This window comes from Lithobates pipiens, unplaced genomic scaffold (assembly GCF_037356315.1).
Source record: "Lithobates pipiens isolate NorthernLeopardFrog02 unplaced genomic scaffold, aLitPip1_a1.2 Scaffold_86, whole genome shotgun sequence".
Lineage (NCBI taxonomy): Eukaryota > Metazoa > Chordata > Amphibia > Anura > Ranidae > Lithobates > Lithobates pipiens.
The window spans coordinates 635,978-654,632 of record NW_027507910.1 but is presented as its reverse complement, the minus strand read 5'-3'; the positions used below and the strand labels follow the sequence as shown (position 1 = coordinate 654,632).

General features: G+C 48.5%; 1 protein-coding gene across 1 annotated transcript in view; it reads left to right on the top strand.

Moving 5' to 3' along the window:
• Positions 1–18,263, top strand: part of LOC143973613 (electrogenic sodium bicarbonate cotransporter 4-like) — a 193,600-nt gene extending 175,337 nt beyond the window's left edge. The window contains exons 18-23 of the mRNA XM_077474470.1: positions 1,331–1,531; positions 1,655–1,768; positions 3,409–3,522; positions 6,375–6,536; positions 7,462–7,640; positions 18,020–18,263. Of these exons, the coding sequence (XP_077330596.1) occupies positions 1,331–1,531; positions 1,655–1,768; positions 3,409–3,522; positions 6,375–6,536; positions 7,462–7,640; positions 18,020–18,263 (1,014 nt within the window). The remainder of the gene's footprint in view (positions 1–1,330; positions 1,532–1,654; positions 1,769–3,408; positions 3,523–6,374; positions 6,537–7,461; positions 7,641–18,019) is intronic.
• Positions 18,264–18,655: the final 392 nt, after the last annotated feature.

The following is an 18,655-nucleotide window of genomic DNA, read 5'->3' as shown; positions in this document are numbered from 1 at the left end:
TTGTCATGCGGTGTGGTTGTTGTCATGCGGTGTGGTTGTTGTCATGCGGCGTGGTTGGTGTCATGCGGCGTGGTTGGTGTCATGCGGCGTGGTTGGTGTCATGCGGCGTGGTTGGTGTCATGCGATGTGGTTGGTGTCATGCGATGTGGTTGGTGTCATGCGGCGTGGTTGGTGTCATGCGGCGTGGTTGTTGTCATGCGATGTGGTTGGTGTCATGCGATGTGGTTGGTGTCATGCGGTGTGGTTGTTGTCATGCGGTGTGGTTGTTGTCATGCGGCGTGGTTGGTGTCATGCGGCGTGGTTGGTGTCATGCGGCGTGGTTGGTGTCATGCGGCGTGGTTGGTGTCATGCGATGTGGTTGGTGTCATGCGATGTGGTTGGTGTCATGCGGCGTGGTTGGTGTCATGCGGCGTGGTTGGTGTCATGCGGTGTGGTTGGTGTCATGCGATGTGGTTGGTGTCATGCGGCGTGGTTGGTGTCATGCGGCGTGGTTGGTGTCATGCGGTGTGGTTGGTGTCATGCGATGTGGTTGGTGTCATGCGGTCTGATGACTTTTTAAAGCTTTTGATAAATGAAGACGAATAAACTGAACAGATTATGAGTGAATGACCACGGCCACCGCTCTGGAATGTTTCCATGGTGTATAATATTATTATTATATAAGATTTATAGGGCGCCAACAGTTTTTACGTGTGTGTGTGTATATATATATGTATACAGGTGTGACTCCAGATGTGTATTCAGATGTGATTACAGGTGTGAATACAGATCTTACTGCGGGTGTGACTGTGGGTGTTACTACAGATGTGTATACAGGTGTCTCTATAGATGTGACTGTGGGTGTGATTACAGGTGTAATTTTGGGTGTGACTACAGGTGGGACTACAAATCTGACTACAAATCTGACTACAGGTGTGACTCCAGGTGTGACTCCAGGTGTGACTCCAGGTGTGACTTAAGGTGCGACTCCAGGTGTGACTTCAGGTGTGACTTCAGGAGTGACTTCAGGAGTGACTTCAGGAGTGACTTCAGGAGTGACTTCAGGTGTCACTTCAGGAGTGACTTCAGGAGTGACTTCAGGTGTGACTCCAGATCTGACTACAGGTGTGACTCCAGATCTGACTACAGGTGTGACTCCAGATCTGACTACAGGTGTGACTCCAGATCTGACTCCAGGTGTGACTCCAGGTGTGACTCCAGGAGTGACTCCAGGTGTGACTCCAGGTGTGACTTCAGGAGTAACTTCAGGTGTGACTTCAGAGTACCATCCTCGGGATTCGAGCTGTTCTAAAACTATTCTGGTTATTATCTTCCCCACATGAATTCCAAGTACAATGTCATGAATAATACAGCCTTGGACTGGAGCCAGCTGAGTATGAAGGAATGTCTGAAATATGGCGGCAGCCTGCTGGGGAATTCCTGCGGTTACGTCCCGGATCTGGCGCTCATGTCCTTCATCCTCTTCTTTGGAACGTACTCCATGACGCTGACACTGAAGAAATTCAAGTTCAGCCGATACTTTCCTACCAAGGTAAGTCCTGACTGAAGGTTGGGGGAAGGGTTCATTGTGTTATCGTTCATTGACCACCAGTTACTGTGAAGACCACCTTATCCTTGCACGTGGTACTGACCCCCGTCTTACCTGTCTCCTCAGCTGCGCACCCTGGTGGCTGATTTTGCCATAGTCTTCGTCATCCTCTTCTTCTGTGGTGTGGATGCCTATTTTGAACTGGAAACCCCAAAATTGCATGTTCCTCATAATATTAAGGTTGGCCCTCTTGTCTCCTTCTGTCCTCTCCACTTCACCTGACAACCTGCATGTCAATGTGCTTCATAAAGTAGTCACTGGAAGTCGTTTATTAGAACCAGTTACATGGGGGGGGGCATCTATCCTACTATACGGGAGGGGGAACCATCCAGCCCAACATATGGGAGGGGAAGCAAGGGGCAACCACCTATCCTACCATATGGGAGAGTATGAGGGGAAACCACCTATCCTACCATATGGGAGAGTATGGGGGGCAACCACCTATCCTACCATATGGGAGAGTATGGGGGGCAACCACCTATCCTACCATATGGGAGAGTATGGGGGGCAACCACCTATCCTACCATATGGGAGAGTATGGGGGGCAACCACCTATCCTACCATATGGGCGAGTATGAGGGGAAACCACCTATCCTACCATATGGGAGAGTATGGGGGGAAACCACCTATCCTACCATATGGGAGAGTATGGGGGGCAACCATCTATCCTACCATATGGGAGAGTATGGGGGGCAACCACCTATCCTACCACATGGGAGAGTATGGGGGGCAACCATCTATCCTACCATATGGGAGAGTATGGGGGGAAACCACCTATCCTACCATATGGGAGAGTATGGAGGGAAACCACCTATCCTACCGTATGGGAGAGTATGGAGGGAAACCACCTATCCTACCGTATGGGAGAGTATGGGGGGAAACCACCTATCCTACCATATGGGAGAGTATGGGGGGCAACCATCTATCCTACCGTATGGGAGAGTATGGGGGGCAACCACCTATCCTACCATATGGGAGAGTATGGGGGGAAACCACCTATCCTACCATATGGGAGAGTATGGGGGGCAACCACCTATCCTACCATATGGGAGAGTATGGGGGGCAACCATCTATCCTACCGTATGGGAGAGTATGGGGGGCAACCACCTATCCTACCATATGGGAGAGTATGGGGGGAAACCACCTATCCTACCATATGGGAGAGTATGGGGGGAAACCACCTATCCTACCATATGGGAGAGTATGGGGGGAAACCATCTATCCTACCGTATGGGAGATTATGGGGGGGCAACCACTTATCCTACTATATAGGAGGGGAGATTTGGGGGGGGGTACATCCAAACATGTGGGAGGGGGTAGGGAGGGGAAACCATCTATCCCACCATATGGGAGAGTAATGGGAGAGGGACGGGAGTAGGAAAGGAGGAAGAACCATCTATCCTAACATATGGCAGCGGGAAGGGAGAGGGAAGTGAGAAGGGACTATCTATCCTACTATATAGGAGGGTAGATTGGGGGGGGGGTACATCCAAACATGTTGGAGGGGGGGAGGGGGGGACCATCTATCGTACTATATAGGAGGGGGGATTTGGGGGGGGGGTACATCCAAACATGTTGGAGGGGGGGAGGGGGGGACCATCTATCGTACTATAGACATCGGGGATTATGTTTCTTCTACAATGACGTTGGAGTTTTGGTTGGCAGATTATTGATAAATATGGTGTAGAAAGTTTTAGGGTTGGGCTTAATGAAGGACAAATATTTGGATGTTTCTCGGTCTTTGATATCATCTACTAATTGTCTCTCTATTATTCCTTCTTCTTCTTCTTCTTCTCTTTGGTTTTTGCTGCTTTCTTAAGCTTCGTAAACTTATTAGTGACTTCTCAATCTTCATGTCCATTCTGCTCTTTGTTGGTCTGGACATGCTCTCAGGATTAAATACTCCTAAACTACAAGTGCCCACCGACTTTAAGGTAAACCCCCCTCATTTGTTATAATGAAACCAATGCATGCTACGGTGCCGCTCCCCCATTTCCATCTACATTACCTTCTGCTTGGCTTATAATATCAACCTGCCCGAAAATCAAAGGATACAAGTCATGGGAAGGATAAAAGGTCGTTTCCGCATTATGTTCATTTTTGGAGTTTGGAAACCATTGTGGTGGTTCTGAGTGCAAATCACATCAACATAATACAAGACCCCCAAATGTCCCGACCTCCAACCTATCCCTGTCTGTTACCCGACCCCAAAGACTTAACCGACCTCTTACCTGAGCCCCCCACTTCACCCATCCCCGAAAATGACCCATTTTCTCTAATACTGCATGTTAACACTCCAACCCATCCCAACCCAACCCAACCCATCCCAACCCAACCCATCCCATCCCAACCCAACCCAACCCATCCCAACCCAACCCATCCCAACCCATCCCAACCCATCCCATCCCAACCCATCCCAACCCAACCCAACCCATCCCAACCCAACCCAACCCATCCCAACCCATCCCAACCCAACCCATCCCAACCCATCCCAACCCAACCCATCCCAACCCATCCCAACCCATCCCATCCCATCCCAACCCAACCCAACCCATCCCAACCCAACCCATCCCAACCCAACCCAACCCATCCCAACCCAACCCATCCCAACCCAACCCAACCCATCCCAACCCAACCCATCCCAACCCAACCCAACCCATCCCAACCCAACCCATCCCAACCCATCCCAACCCATCCCATCCCAACCCATCCCAACCCATCCCATCCCATCCCATCCCAACCCAACCCATCCCAACCCAACCCAACCCAACCCAACCCAACCCATCCCAACCCATCCCATCCCAACCCAACCCATCCCAACCCAACGCATCCCAACCCATCCCAACCCAACCCATCCCAACCCATCCCATCCCAACCCAACTCAACCCATCCCAACCCATATACTTAACCAGGTCAGAACATTTGACTGTAAGCCCTTGTACACACTGTCGGAGATTCCGTCGGAATGTTTCCTATCAAACCGTTTTGTTGGATATTCCGACTGTGTGTGGTCTCCATCGGACTGTTTCCGTTGGAAAATCCAACTGATCAACTTTTCCAACTTGCCGGTAAAATTTTCCAACAAAATGCTCCTATCAGACATACTCCGATCATGTGTAGCCTACTCCGACGGACAAAGTGCCACGCATGCTCAGATCAAATTCCTAGACCAAAGCTATTGGCTACTAGCCTGAACATAGTCCCATCCTAACGAAATAACGTCATCACATTATGTACAATCAGATTTTCCGACAACGTAGTCCGACCGTGTGTATGCAACATCACTTCCGGACCTCTTCCGGAATTACTCTGACGGATTTGGTTGTCAGAATCTCCGACCGTGTGTACGGGGGCTAACAGTCCATTAGTAATACGCCCATTAGTAGTACGCCCATTAGTGATACGCCCATTAGTAGTACGCCCATTAGTGATACGCCCATTAGTGGTACGCCCATTAGTGGTACGCCCATTAGTGATACGCCCATTAGTAGTTCGCCCATTAGTAGTTCGCCCATTAGTAGTTCGCCCATTAGTAGTTCGCCCATTAGTGATACGCCCATTAGTGGTACGCCCATTAGTGATACGCCCATTAGTGATACGCCCATTAGTGGTACGCCCATTAGTGATACGCCCATTAGTAGTTTGCCCATTAGTGATACGCCCATTAGTGGTTCGCCCATTAGTAGTTCGCCCATTAGTAGTTCGCCCATTAGTAGTTCGCCCATTAGTGATACGCCCATTAGTGATACGCCCATTAGTGATACGCCCATTAGTGGTACGCCCATTAGTGATACGCCCATTAGTGATACGCCCATTAGTGATACGCCCATTAGTAGTTCGCCCATTAGTAGTTCGCCCATTAGTGATACGCCCATTAGTGATACGCCCATTAGTGATACGCCCATTAGTAGTTCGCCCATTAGTAGTTCGCCCATTAGTGATACGCCCATTAGTGATACGCCCATTAGTGATACGCCCATTAGTGGTACGCCCATTAGTGATACGCCCATTAGTAGTTCGCCCATTAGTGATACGCCCATTAGTGATACGCCCATTAGTGGTTCGCCCATTAGTAGTTCGCCGCCCATTAGTGGTACGCCCATTAGTGGTACGCCCATTAGTGGTTCGCCCATTAGTGGTACGCCCATTAGTGGTACGCCCATTAGTGGTACGCCCATTAGTGGTACGCCCATAAGTGGTACGCCCATTAGTGATACGCCCATTAGTGATACGCCCATTAATAATAAACTTGAGTTCCTTAGAAGTATTTCAAACCAGGAAACTTCTTTCCCAAGAATCATCTTTACTGTTTAACCTGTTGAGGAAGTTTATATTACATAACAGAACAATTCCAGCATACTGTAGTCCCTCCAGGCTGTACAATGCATTAGGCTATATTGCCCTTGGCTGATCTCTACCCCCTCCTATGGTGGTGGCCCATACCTGGTTTCAGGCAAAGCTATCCACATGTTTCGCCGGGATTGGTTTCATCAGGAGACAATCGGCTGTCCTACTAGAAACAATAGTAAAGTACTATTTTGGCACCTTTAAAATCCCCAAACTTTGGAACAATTGCTCCATGAAAGGCTTGTAAAGTCCATGTGGGATCCAAGCTCTCTCGGCAAAGACCGTTGTGTCCCTCTTATGTACAAACCTCGGCCTATCACCTGATTACAGATGGAGTTGAGATCTCAGCATGTTCCTGGATTCCTTTCTTTCTGATCTTTTACGTTTTCTTGTTGAGTTAATTTCCCGGTAGACATGTCCTGTGTTCTTCTTCTACCAGCCTACACGTCCAGACCGCGGTTGGTTTGTTTTCCCATTTGGTAAGAACCCCTGGTGGATCTATTTGGCCAGCGCATTGCCCGCTCTGCTGGTGACCATTCTCATCTTCATGGATGAACAGATCACCGCTGTCATAGTCAACAGGAAGGAGCACAAGCTGAAGGTATGGCTTTTTCTTTAGTTCATGGAACCCAGAAGGATGAGCTTCTCTTATTGGCTCCCTTTGGAAGCACTTTGTTTTATCTGATAATTGCAGGAAAGTCCTGAGGATCTTGGCAGCAGTGCAGATCGGTCTCCTCTCCACACTTTCTGTGTTGTCTGAAAGAGTTCTCCTAGTTCCTGGAGCACAGAACAATATATTGTGGAGATCTCAGAGTGGGAATGGTTGAGAGGTTTAATCAAAGACAAATGGGCAGGGCTGACACCACCCAGTCCACAGTAATGTTGTGTGCTGTCAGCCGGCAACAGGACTTTGTTTCTGAGTGCATTTCTAGCAGATTGAAAGGTGAATTCTTACACTTGCAGCGTCTGAAAAGGGAAAAAAACACATAGAAAGTATTGGGACGCCTTCCTTTACACACACATGACCTATAATGACCCCCCAGTCTTCGTCCGGAGGGTTCAATATTGAGTTGGCCCTTTGCAGCTATAACAGGTTCACCTCTTCTGGGAAGGCCGTCCACAAGGTTTAGGAGGGTGTCTATGGGAATGTTTGACCATTCTTCCAGAAGGGCATTTGTGAGGTCAGCCACTGATGTTGGAGGAGAAGGCCTGTCTCCCAGTCTCTGCTCTAATTCATCCCAAAGGTGTTCTATTGGGTTGAGGTCAGGACTCTTTACAGGCCAGTCAAGTTCCTCCACCCCAAACTCGCTCATCCATGTCTTTATGGTCTAAGACTGGGATGCCATTAAAGTTCATGTGTGTGTAAAGGCAGGAGTCCCAATACTTTTGGTAATATAGTGTACACTGCATATGTTTTGTTTGTAATTTGCCTTATGCTTTAATTATATGACATTTATCAAAGTGCTCATTATATGAATTAATACGTTTAAAAAACAGTTGGAGAGCTTTTTTTTTTTCCCTATCAGAAAGCCTGTGGGTACCACCTGGATCTCTTCTGGGTCGGCGTTCTGTTGGCCATTTGCTCCTTCATGGGTCTTCCTTGGTATGTGGCAGCAACTGTCATCTCCATCGCTCACATTGACAGCTTGAAAATGGAGACGGAGACCAGCGCCCCCGGAGAACAGCCGCAGTTTTTGGGCGTGAGGTAGGTCCCTTACACACTTATGTTATAGACGGAACTTTGTTCCTGTAGGATCATTAGTACCCTTTCATCCACTGGAGGTCTTTCACCTAGAGGACCTCCTGCTGAGTAGGTGGGCATCTAGAATTGGCTCCTCATTGCCCACCCTTCCCCAACAACTCCCCATGTAAAGAGTTGGAATGTTTGGCGTCTCCACGCCCCCTTTATGGGTGGAGCTAATTCCAGTAATACGGATGAACATTGCGAAGCTAAGCCTGGCTCCATGTCTCTGCCAGTGCATGCCAGTCAAGATACCCGCATGTTATGGTCTGTTGGGAACATCTGACAGAAGCTTCTGTGGAAGAAGATCTCTCACTTTGAATAATCTTTTCCTCCATGTAAGATCCGAGACTTTGATTTTCAATGGCCTTGTTCAAAACCTCAACAAAAGCAGCTGTGAAAAGTTTCAGCCAGAGGGAATTTTTACTTTTTTTCATTGAAAGTGCCAGTAGTTGGTAACAAGTGTAGAGATCCCGGCATAAGCAGTGGTGCCCCTCAACTACTATTACCTACTGCTGGGCTTCAATCACCCTGATATAAATATGTGGGGCCCCTTCCTCCAGGGCATTTCCCAGGCTGCGTGTCAGAGGTCTGTGAGTGGTCTGTGAGTGGTCTGTGAGTGGTCTGTGTGAGGTCTGTGTGTGGTCTGTGTGTGGTCTGTGTGTGGTCTGTGTGTGGTCTGTGTGTGGTCTGTGTGTGGTCTGTGTGTGGTCTGTGTGTGGTCTGTGTGTGGTCTGTGAGTGGTCTGTATGGTCTGTGAGTGGTCTGTATGGTCTGTGTGTGGTCTGTGTGTGGTCTGTGTGTGGTCTGTGTGTGGTCTGTGTGTGGTCTGTGAGTGGTCGGTGAGTGGTCTGTGTGAGGTCTGTGTGAGGTCTGTGTGTGGTCTGTGTGTGGTCTGTGTGTGGTCTGTGTGTGGTCTGTGAGTGGTCTGTGAGGTGTCTGTGAGTGGTCTGTGAGTGGTCTGTGAGTGGTCTGTGAGTGGTCTGTGAGTGGTCTGTGAGTGGTCTGTGTGTGGTCTGTGAGTGGTCTGTGTGGTGTCTGTGTGGTGTCTGTGAGTGGTCTGTGTGGTGTCTGTGAGTGGTCTGTGTGTGGTCTGTGAGTGGTCTGTGTGTGGTCTGTGTGGTGTCTGTGAGTGGTCTGTGAGTGGTCTGTGTGGTGTCTGTGAGTGGTCTGTGAGTGGTCTGTAAGTGGTCTGTGAGGTGTCTGTGAGTGGTCTGTGTGTGGTCTGTGTGGTGTCTGTGAGTGGTCTGTGTGTGGTCTGTGTGTGGTCTGTGTGTGGTCTGTGTGTGGTCTGTGTGTGGTCTGTGTGGTGTCTGTGAGTGGTCTGTGTGTGGTCTGTGTGTGGTCTGTGTGTGGTCTGTGTGTGGTCTGTGAGTGGTCTGTGTGTGGTCTGTGAGGTGTCTGTGAGTGGTCTGTGAGTGGTCTGTGAGTGGTCTGTGAGTGGTCTGTGTGTGGTCTGTGTGTGGTCTGTGAGTGGTCTGTGTGTGGTCTGTGTGGTGTCTGTGAGTGGTCTGTGAGTGGTCTGTGTGGTGTCTGTGAGTGGTCTGTGAGTGGTCTGTGTGTGGTCTGTGAGTGGTCTGTGAGTGGTCTGTGTGGTGTCTGTGAGTGGTCTGTGTGGTGTCTGTGAGTGGTCTGTGAGTGGTCTGTGTGTGGTCTGTGTGGTGTCTGTGTGTGGTCTGTGTGGTGTCTGTGAGTGGTCTGTGAGTGGTCTGTGAGTGGTCTGTGAGTGGTCTGTGAGTGGTCTGTGAGTGGTCTGTGAGTGGTCTGTGAGTGGTCTGTGTGTGGTCTGTGTGTGGTCTGTGAGTGGTCTGTGTGTGGTCTGTGTGTGGTCTGTGTGTGGTCTGTGTGTGGTCTGTGTGTGGTCTGTGAGTGGTCTGTGTGTGGTCTGTGAGTGGTCTGTGTGTGGTCTGTGTGGTCTCTGTGAGTGGTCTGTGAGGTGTCTGTGAGGTGTCTGTGAGGTGTCTGTGAGGTGTCTGTGTGGTGTCTGTGTGGTGTCTGTGTGTGGTCTGTGTGGTCTTTGAGGTCGGTGAGGTCTGGGTGGTCTGGGTCTCCCAGGCCTATGGCTGGGAAAGGTTTGTGCTGTCGTATTGGACTATCAATGGAATGATCTGGACGCCATCTGCTGCTGGGGGACATTGTGGGGGGTTCATGTCTACTTGCCCCGGGGGGTATGTGTGCCGTCTGAAGCTGCTCTACAGATTGAAGAGTACAGAGTTCTGGTTTTCAGCTTTCTTCTGTGAGTAGAGTTCCTCCTAAAGCCTCTCCCCGAGTTTATTGTGCCTAATGAACTCTGTTAAACTTGCCTACTTTTTTCCAACAACAAATAATCCATCATTCTGCCCGGAGTATTGAGGAGCTCGGCCACTGAGCTGCCTGGGGGTCCCTAACTGCCCCCCGGGGCTAAAGGGGTGCTACATCAGGGAAGCTGTCAGGGTGAAGGGAGGCTCTGGAGTGGGCAGATTTTGCACAGTGGTCTCCGGAGTCGGCAGAGACCATTGAAGAATGTAGCAGCACGAGCCGTCACAGAGGGTATACGATGGTTGGAAGACCGCCAGGCTGGCCGGAGGATTTTCCTGCCAGTAGTTGGGTGTCATATGAAGGAGGTTGGTACCTCACATGTGCAAAACAAAAGCCGGAAACTGCTGAACACGGCTCAGAATTTTGGAAGAAGCACCTGAAGAAACTTCTAAACCTGGGGAATGTTCCCCTAGAGGGAGAGGCGGAGCTGGAAATCTGGATGGATGTGGAGGGTATCATAGGACTGCAGTAGCTGAATGTCTGCAGGGTGGGAATGGAAGCGATGGATGAGTGTGACATTTGGAAGGAGCGAAGGCGTTTTTTCTGAGAGATTATATTTTGGATTTGGGAATATAGATGTTCCAATCTACTTCCACTTTGTGGATATCAGAACTCTCATCATTTATAGGAGGTGCTGCTGGATAAAGACCAATATGGCGGCTTTTCCTGCCTTAGTATTTTCATAAAGGTAGTCGAGGGTTAAGGGTGGTCCATCTCTGTGTTGGGGGGGGAGGGGTAGATGTTCATCCAGGGGCACCTCAGTAAAGATTGGTGATTAATACCACACTACCATTGGAACCCATTGGGAGGAGCTGTAGTCTATGGACTGACCCTCCCGTCCCTCTTTTCTGGGACCCCTACAAGACAAAGCCTTGGGGAAATGATGATGATTCTGGCTTCTGTAGGTTATAACTATTGTGGGGTCACCAGTCCGGTATTTATATATTGTGGGGTCACCAGTCCGGTATTTATATATTGTGGGGTCACCAGTCCGGTATTTCTATATTGTGGGGTCACCAGTCCGGTATTTCTATATTGTGGGGTCACCAGTCCGGTATTTATATATTGTGGGGTCACCAGTCCGGTATTTATATATTGTGGGGTCACCAGTCCGGTATTTATATATTGTGGGGTCACCAGTCCGGTATTTATATATTGTGGGGTCACCAGTCCAGTATTTATATATTGTGGGGTCACCAGTCCGGTATTTATATATTGTGGGGTCACCAGTCCAGTATTTATATATTGTGGGGTCACCAGTCCGGTATTTATATATTGTGGGGTCACCAGTCCGGTATTTGTATATTGTGGGGTCACCAGTCCGGTATTTGTATATTGTGGGGTCACCAGTCCGGTATTTATATAATGGAATCATATCCCCTCTCAGGCGTCTCTTCTCCAGAGAGAATAAGTTCAGAGCTCACAACCTTTCCTCATATCTAATATCCTCCAGACCCTTTATTAGCTTTGTTGCCCTTCTTTGTAGTTGCTCCATTTCCAGTACATCCTTCCTGAGGACTGGTGCCCAGAACTGTACAGTATACTCCAGGTGCGGCCGGACCAGAGTCTTGTAGAGGGGAGAATTATCCTTTTATCTCTGGAGTTGATCCCTTTTTAATGCCAATATTCTGTTTGCTTTGTTAGCAGCAGCTTGGCATTGCTGAGCCTATCATCTACTAGGACCCCCAGGTCCTTCTCCACCCTAGATCCCCCCCAGAGGTTCCCCTCCCCCCAGGTCCTTCTCCATCCTACATCCCCCCAGAGGTTCTCCCCCCAGGTCCTTCTCCATCCTAGATCCCCTCCCCCAGGTCCTTCTCCATCCTAGATCCCCCCCAGAGGTTCCCCCCCCAGGTCCTCCTCCATCCTACACCCCCCCCAGGTCCTTCTCCACCCTAGATCCCCCCAGAGGTTCTTCTCCCCCCAGTCTATAGATTGCACTCAGATTTTTGCCCCTGGAATGCATTACTTTACATTTTTCTACATTGAACCTCATTTGCCATGTAGTTGCCCCTCCCCCCATTCATTTGTTCCGATCTTCTTGGAAGGTTTCCACATCCTGCGGAGAAGTTATTGCCCTGCTTAGCTTATTATCATCCACAAATACAGAGATTGGACTGTTTCCCTCATCCCCCTCCTCCAAGTCATTTATGTACAAATTAAACAGGATTGGTCCCAGCACAGAACCCTGGGGGGCCCCACTACCCACCCCCGACCATTCCGAGTACTCCCCATTTATCACCACCCTCTGAACTCACCCTTGTAGCCAGTTTCCAATCCATGTACTCACCCTATGGTCCATGCCAACGCACCTTATTTTATCTAGATACACCACATCTACAGACCTTCCTTTATCTAGATACACCACATCTACAGACCTTCCTTTATCTAGATACACCACGTCTACGGGCCTTCCTTTATCTAGATACACCACGTCTACAGACCTTCCTTTATCTAGATACACCACGTCTACGGGCCTTCCTTTATCTAGATACACCACATCTACAGGCCTTCCTTTATCTAGATACACCAAGTCTACAGACCTTCCTTTATCTAGATACACCACGTCTACGGGCCTTCCTTTATCTAGATACACCACATCTACGGGCCTTCCTTTATCTAGATACACCACGTTTACGGGTCTTCCTTTATCTAGATACATCACGTCTACAGACCTTCCTTTATCTAGATACACCACGTCTACGGGCCTTCCTTTATCTAGATACACCACGTCTACGGACCTTCCTTTATCTAGATACACCACATCTACGGGCCTTCCTTTATCCAGATACACCACGTCTACGGGCCTTCCTTTATCCAGATACACCACGTCTACGGGCCTTCCTTTATCCAGATACACCACGTCTACGGGCCTTCCTTTATCCAGATACACCACGTCTACGGGCCTTCCTTTATCTAGATACATCACGTCTACAGACCTTCCTTTATCTAGATACACCACGTCTACGGGCCTTCCTTTATCCAGATACACCACGTCTACGGGCCTTCCTTTATCCAGATACACCACGTCTACGGGCCTTCCTTTATCCAGATACACCACGTCTACGGGCCTTCCTTTATCCAGATACACCACGTCTATGGGCCTTCCTTTATCTAGATACACCACGTCTACGGGCCTTCCTTTATCCAGATACACCACGTCTGCGGGGCTTCCTTTATCTAGATACACCACATCTACGGACCTTCCTTTATCTAGATACACCACGTCTACATACCTTCCTTTATCTAGATACACCACGTCTACGGGCCTTCCTTTATCCAGATACACCACGTCTACGGGCCTTCCTTTATCTAGATACACCACATCTACGGGCCTTCCTTTATCTAGATACACCACGTCTACGGGCCTTCCTTTATCTAGATACACCATGTCTACGGGCCTTCCTTTATCTAGATACACCACGTCTACGGGCCTTCCTTTATCTAGATACATCACGTCTACGGACCTTCCTTTATCTAGATACACCACGTCTATAGGCCTTCCTTTATCTAGATACACCACGTCTACGGGCCTTCCTTTATCTAGATACACCACGTCTACGGGCCTTCCTTTATCTAGATACACCACGTCTACGGGCCTTCCTTTATCTAGATACACCACGTCTACAGGCCTTCATTTATCTAGATACACCACATCTACGGGCCTTCCTTTATCTAGATACACCACGTCTACGGGCCTTCCTTTATCTAGATACACCACGTCTACGGACCTTCCTTTATCTAGATACACCACGTCTACGGGCCTTCCTTTATCTAGATACACCACGTCTACGGGCCTTCCTTTATCTAGATACACCACGCCTACGGGCCTTCCTTTATCTAGATACACCACGTCTACGGGCCTTCCTTTATCTAGATACACCACGTCTACGGGCCTTCCTTTATCTAGATACACCACGTCTACAGGCCTTCATTTATCTAGATACACCACATCTACGGGCCTTCCTTTATCTAGATACACCACATCTACGGGCCTTCCTTTATCCAGATACACCACGTCTACGGGCCTTCCTTTATCTAGATACACCACGTCTACGGACCTTCCTTTATCTAGATACACCACGTCTACGGGCCTTCCTTTATCTAGATACACCACGTCTACGGGCCTTCCTTTATCTAGATACACCACGCCTACGGGCCTTCCTTTATCTAGATACACCACATCTACGGGCCTTCCTTTATCTAGATACACCACATCTACGGGCCTTCCTTTATCTAGATACACCACGTCTACGGACCTTCCTTTATCTAGATACACCACGTCTACGGGCCTTCCTTTATCTAGATACACCACATCTACGGGCCTTCCTTTATCTAGATACACCACGTCTACGGGCCTTCCTTTATCTAGATACACCACGTCTACGGGCCTTCCTTTATCTAGATACACCACGCCTACGGGCCTTCCTTTATCTAGATACACCACGTCTACGGGCCTTCCTTTATCTAGATACACCACGTCTACGGACCTTCCTTTATCTAGATACACCACGTCTACGGGCCTTCCTTTATCTAGATACACCACGTCTACGGGCCTTCCTTTATCCAGATACACCACGTCTACGGGCCTTCCTTTATCTAGATACACCACGTCTACGGGCCTTCCTTTATCCAGATACACCACATCTACAGACCTTCCTTTATCTAGATACACCACGTCTATAGGCCTTCCTTTATCTAGATACACCACATCTACGAGCCTTCCTTTCTCTAGATACACCACGTCTACGGGTCTTCCTTTATGTAGATGGCAGCTCCCCTCCTCATGGAAGGTTAGTAGATTGGTTTGGTAAGAACGATTCTTCATGAATCCAGGCTGATTACTGCTAATGATATCGTTCCCATTACTAAAATCTTGTATATAATCCCTTATCACCCCCTCCAAGAGTTTACATACTATTGATAGTAAGACCAATTTCCTCAGAAAAGCTGTCAGGAAGATAGACCATCCGGATAGTCTGTTGTCCTGACAGCTTCTGGGCTTTGGTTCATAGTTGGTCTTTTAATTGCGTATTTTTTATGTCTTGGTTTTATCGAATGCTTTGTATTGTGTTTTTCCCCATGAGTTGTCTATCCATGTAACAATAAAATACATTTTATTATTTTTCTACTACCGTATATACTCGAGTATAGGCCGACCCGAATATAAGCCGAGGCCCCCAATTTACCCCCAAAAAAACTGGCAAACTTATTGACTCGTGTATAAGCCGAGGGTGAGACATGCCTGTCCATCCCTGTGTGTGTGTCCGTCCATCCCTGTGTGTCCGTCCATCCCTGTGTGTCCGTCCATCCATCCCTGTGTGTGTGTGTGTCCATCCATCCATCCATCCCTGTGTGTGTGTGTGTCCATCCATCCATCCATCCCTGTGTGTGTGTGTGTCCATCCATCCATCCATCCCTGTGTGTGTGTGTCTCCATCCATCCATCCCTGTGTGTGTGTGTCTCCATCCATCCATCCCTGTGTGTGTGTGTCTCCATCCATCCATCCATCCCTGTGTGTGTGTGTCTCCATCCATCCATCCATCCCTGTGTGTGTGTGTATCCATCCATCCCTGTGTGTGTGTGTCTCCATCCATCCATCCGTGTGTGTGTGTGTCCGTGTGTGTGTGTGTGTCCGTGTGTGTGTGTGTGTGTGTGTGTCCGTGTGTGTGTGTGTGTGTGTGTGTGTGTGTGTGTGTGTGTGTCCAGCCTACCTGTGTCCCGAGCCTTTGTCCCGAGCCTCCGTCCCGTGCCTTGCCTCCTTGCCTCCGTCCCGTGCCGTGCCTTGCCTCCGTCCCGTGTCGTGCCTTGCCTCCGTCCCGTCCCGTGCCGTGCCGTGCCGTGCCTTGCCTCCGTCCCGTGCCCTCTTCGTCGGCGCCTCGGCGGCCATTGTAAAATTCAAAAGCCGCGCCTCCGCCTTCGCCTGTGATAGGCGGAACACTGAATTTCCCAGCAGCCTGTGTTCCGCCTATCACGGACATCGTCTCATCCTCGTCCGTAGTACGAGGATGAGACGATGTCCGTGATAGGCGGAACACAGGCTGCTGGGAAATTCAGTGTTCCGCCTATCACAGGCGAAGGCGGAGCCGGAGGCGCGGCTTTTGAATTATAGAATGGCCGCTGTCTGTCTGCTCGACGCGCTGATCGAGCAGGCAGACAGCGATGACTCGAGTATAAGCCGAGGGGGGCACTTTCAGCCTCAAAAAAGAGGCTGAAAATCTCGGCTTATACTCGAGTATATACGGTATATTTTTTCTGTCTGTGATACATTCAAAGTCCCACTTTTCTGAAGAAATTGGTCTACATGTATATGGGGATGGGAGCAACAGACAGTGTCTTATTGGCTAACAAAGGCAAATTTCTCTTTTTACATACTATTGATGTTGGGCTGACTGGTCTGTAATTTCCAGGGATGGATTTTGGGCCCTTTGTAAATATTGGTGCTACTTTGGCTTTTCTCCAATCAGCTGGTGCCATTCCAGTCAGTAGACTGTCAGTAAAAATTAGGAACAATGGTCTGGCAATTACTTGACTGAGTTCCCTAAGTACCCTCGGGTGTAAGCCATTTGGTCCGGTGATTTATTAATGTTTAAGTTTCCCAAGACTATCTCTAATTCTGTCCTCTGATAACCATGGAGGGGCTTCCTGTGACGTGTCATGGAGGATAAACACTGCAGTTTTGGTGACTGAAGCCCCCCGATTCCCTTGTGAAGACTGATGAGAAGAATAAATTCAATACCTTCACCATCTCCCCATCCTTTGTAACAGATGTCCTTCCTCATTCTTTATGGGGCCAATATGGTCTGTCCTCCCTTTTTAACTGTTTACATACTTAAAGAATTTCTTGGGATTTTATTTACTCTCCTCCGCTATGTGTCTTTCATGTTCTATCTTAGCCGTATTGCACCCTTACATTTCTTATTGCATTCTTTATAAAGTCTGAATGCTGATGATAATCCGTCAACCTTGAAGGCCTTCTCCTTTGCTTTTATATGCATTTTTACATTGGAGTTAAGCCATCCAGGACTTTTGCTCGCTCTTTTAAATTTATTACCCAATGGGATGCATTGGCTAATGCCCTTATTTAATATTCTCTTAAATCTCTCCTCCGTGTTCTTTGTTCCTAAGATTTTATCCCAATTCATGCCTTCTAACAAGGTTCGTAGTTTAGGGAAGTTGGTTCTTTTGAAAATTCAGTGTCTTTGTATTCCCCTTATGTTTCCTATTTGTGTGATTTATACTGAAGACAATTGACCTGTGATCGCTGTTCCCTACATTGCCCCGTATTTCCACATCCGTGATCAGGTCTGTATTGTTGGTAATCAGTAGATCCAGTAACACTTTATTTCTAGTTGGTGCGTCTACCATCTGACCCATAAAATTGTCCTGCAAGACATTTAGGAACTGGTGAGCCTTAGATGAAGGCGCGGTTCCCTCCGCCCAGTCTATGTCTGGATAATTAAAATCCCCCATTATGGTAACACTTCCCATCCTTGCTGCTAATCCAGATTGTGATAGGCGATCCGTCTCCCCCTCCCCCCTCAGGTTAGGGGTCTATAGCATACTCCCAGTATTATTTTCCCCTTAACTTCATCCCTTTGGAACTCTACCCATAAGGATTCCACCTCCTCCCTCACTCCCTTAGTGATGTCATCTCTCACATTCACTTGTATATTATTCTTGATATATAGGCATACCCCTCCCCCATTTTTACCCTCTCTATCCCTGTGATAAAGGGAATACCCTTGAATGGTTGGCAGCCAATCATGAGAGATCTGTTGAACCAGGTCTCTGAAATTCCCACAAAATCCAAATCCTCCTCGTACAACAGTATCTCTAGTTCACCTATCGTGCCCCCCGGGCTCCTGGCATTGGTGAACATGCCACGTAGTGGTCACATGAAAAGATGGAATAAAATAACAAAACTGTGAGGGGTGTCCTCACTTCTGTCAGATACGGTAACTCTGCGGGGGGGTTTCTGGGGGTCGGCACTGACGTTATATCATCTGAAGTGAAATTTTATAAGAATATTTCTTTTGTCTCCCCAGAGAACAGCGAGTGACCGGGATCATCGTGTTTGTCCTCACCGGAATCTCCGTCTTCCTGGCTCCCGTCCTGAAGGTAACTTTTTCCATTTTCAGTCGGGTTCATTTATTAGAGCAGCACAAGTACCAGAGACCCGAACAGACCAACCCAACGTCCCCCCGAACAGACCAACCCAACGTCCCCCCGAACAGACCAACCCAACGTCCCCCTTCATCCATTCAGAGCCGGCAGATCAGTGAATGGTGATTGATGGAAGTCACCGCCCCTCCCCCCCCACCTTGTCATTGCGGAATATCCTACCCTAAAACACTCTTTTCCCACCATCGAGCAAAGGCGAATGTTTCTTGTAGAATTAGATGGAAGAGAGGAATCCGGGATGTTTGGGGTGAAAATGAACTAAATGTCACACACAGCGGGTAAAATAATTATTGGACCCCTCAGAATTTTTCTAGGTAAATCTATTGGTAAAGGTGATGGTGACATGAAATCTCCCCCACATGTCGGAGACAACCCAACCAATCCACACATACAAAGACACCGAAACAAATCCCTTCAGAAATGAAGTTCTGTAATAAAAGGGACGGACACAGGAAAAAGTTTTGAATACATGAAGAAAGGGAGGTGCAAAAAGACACGGA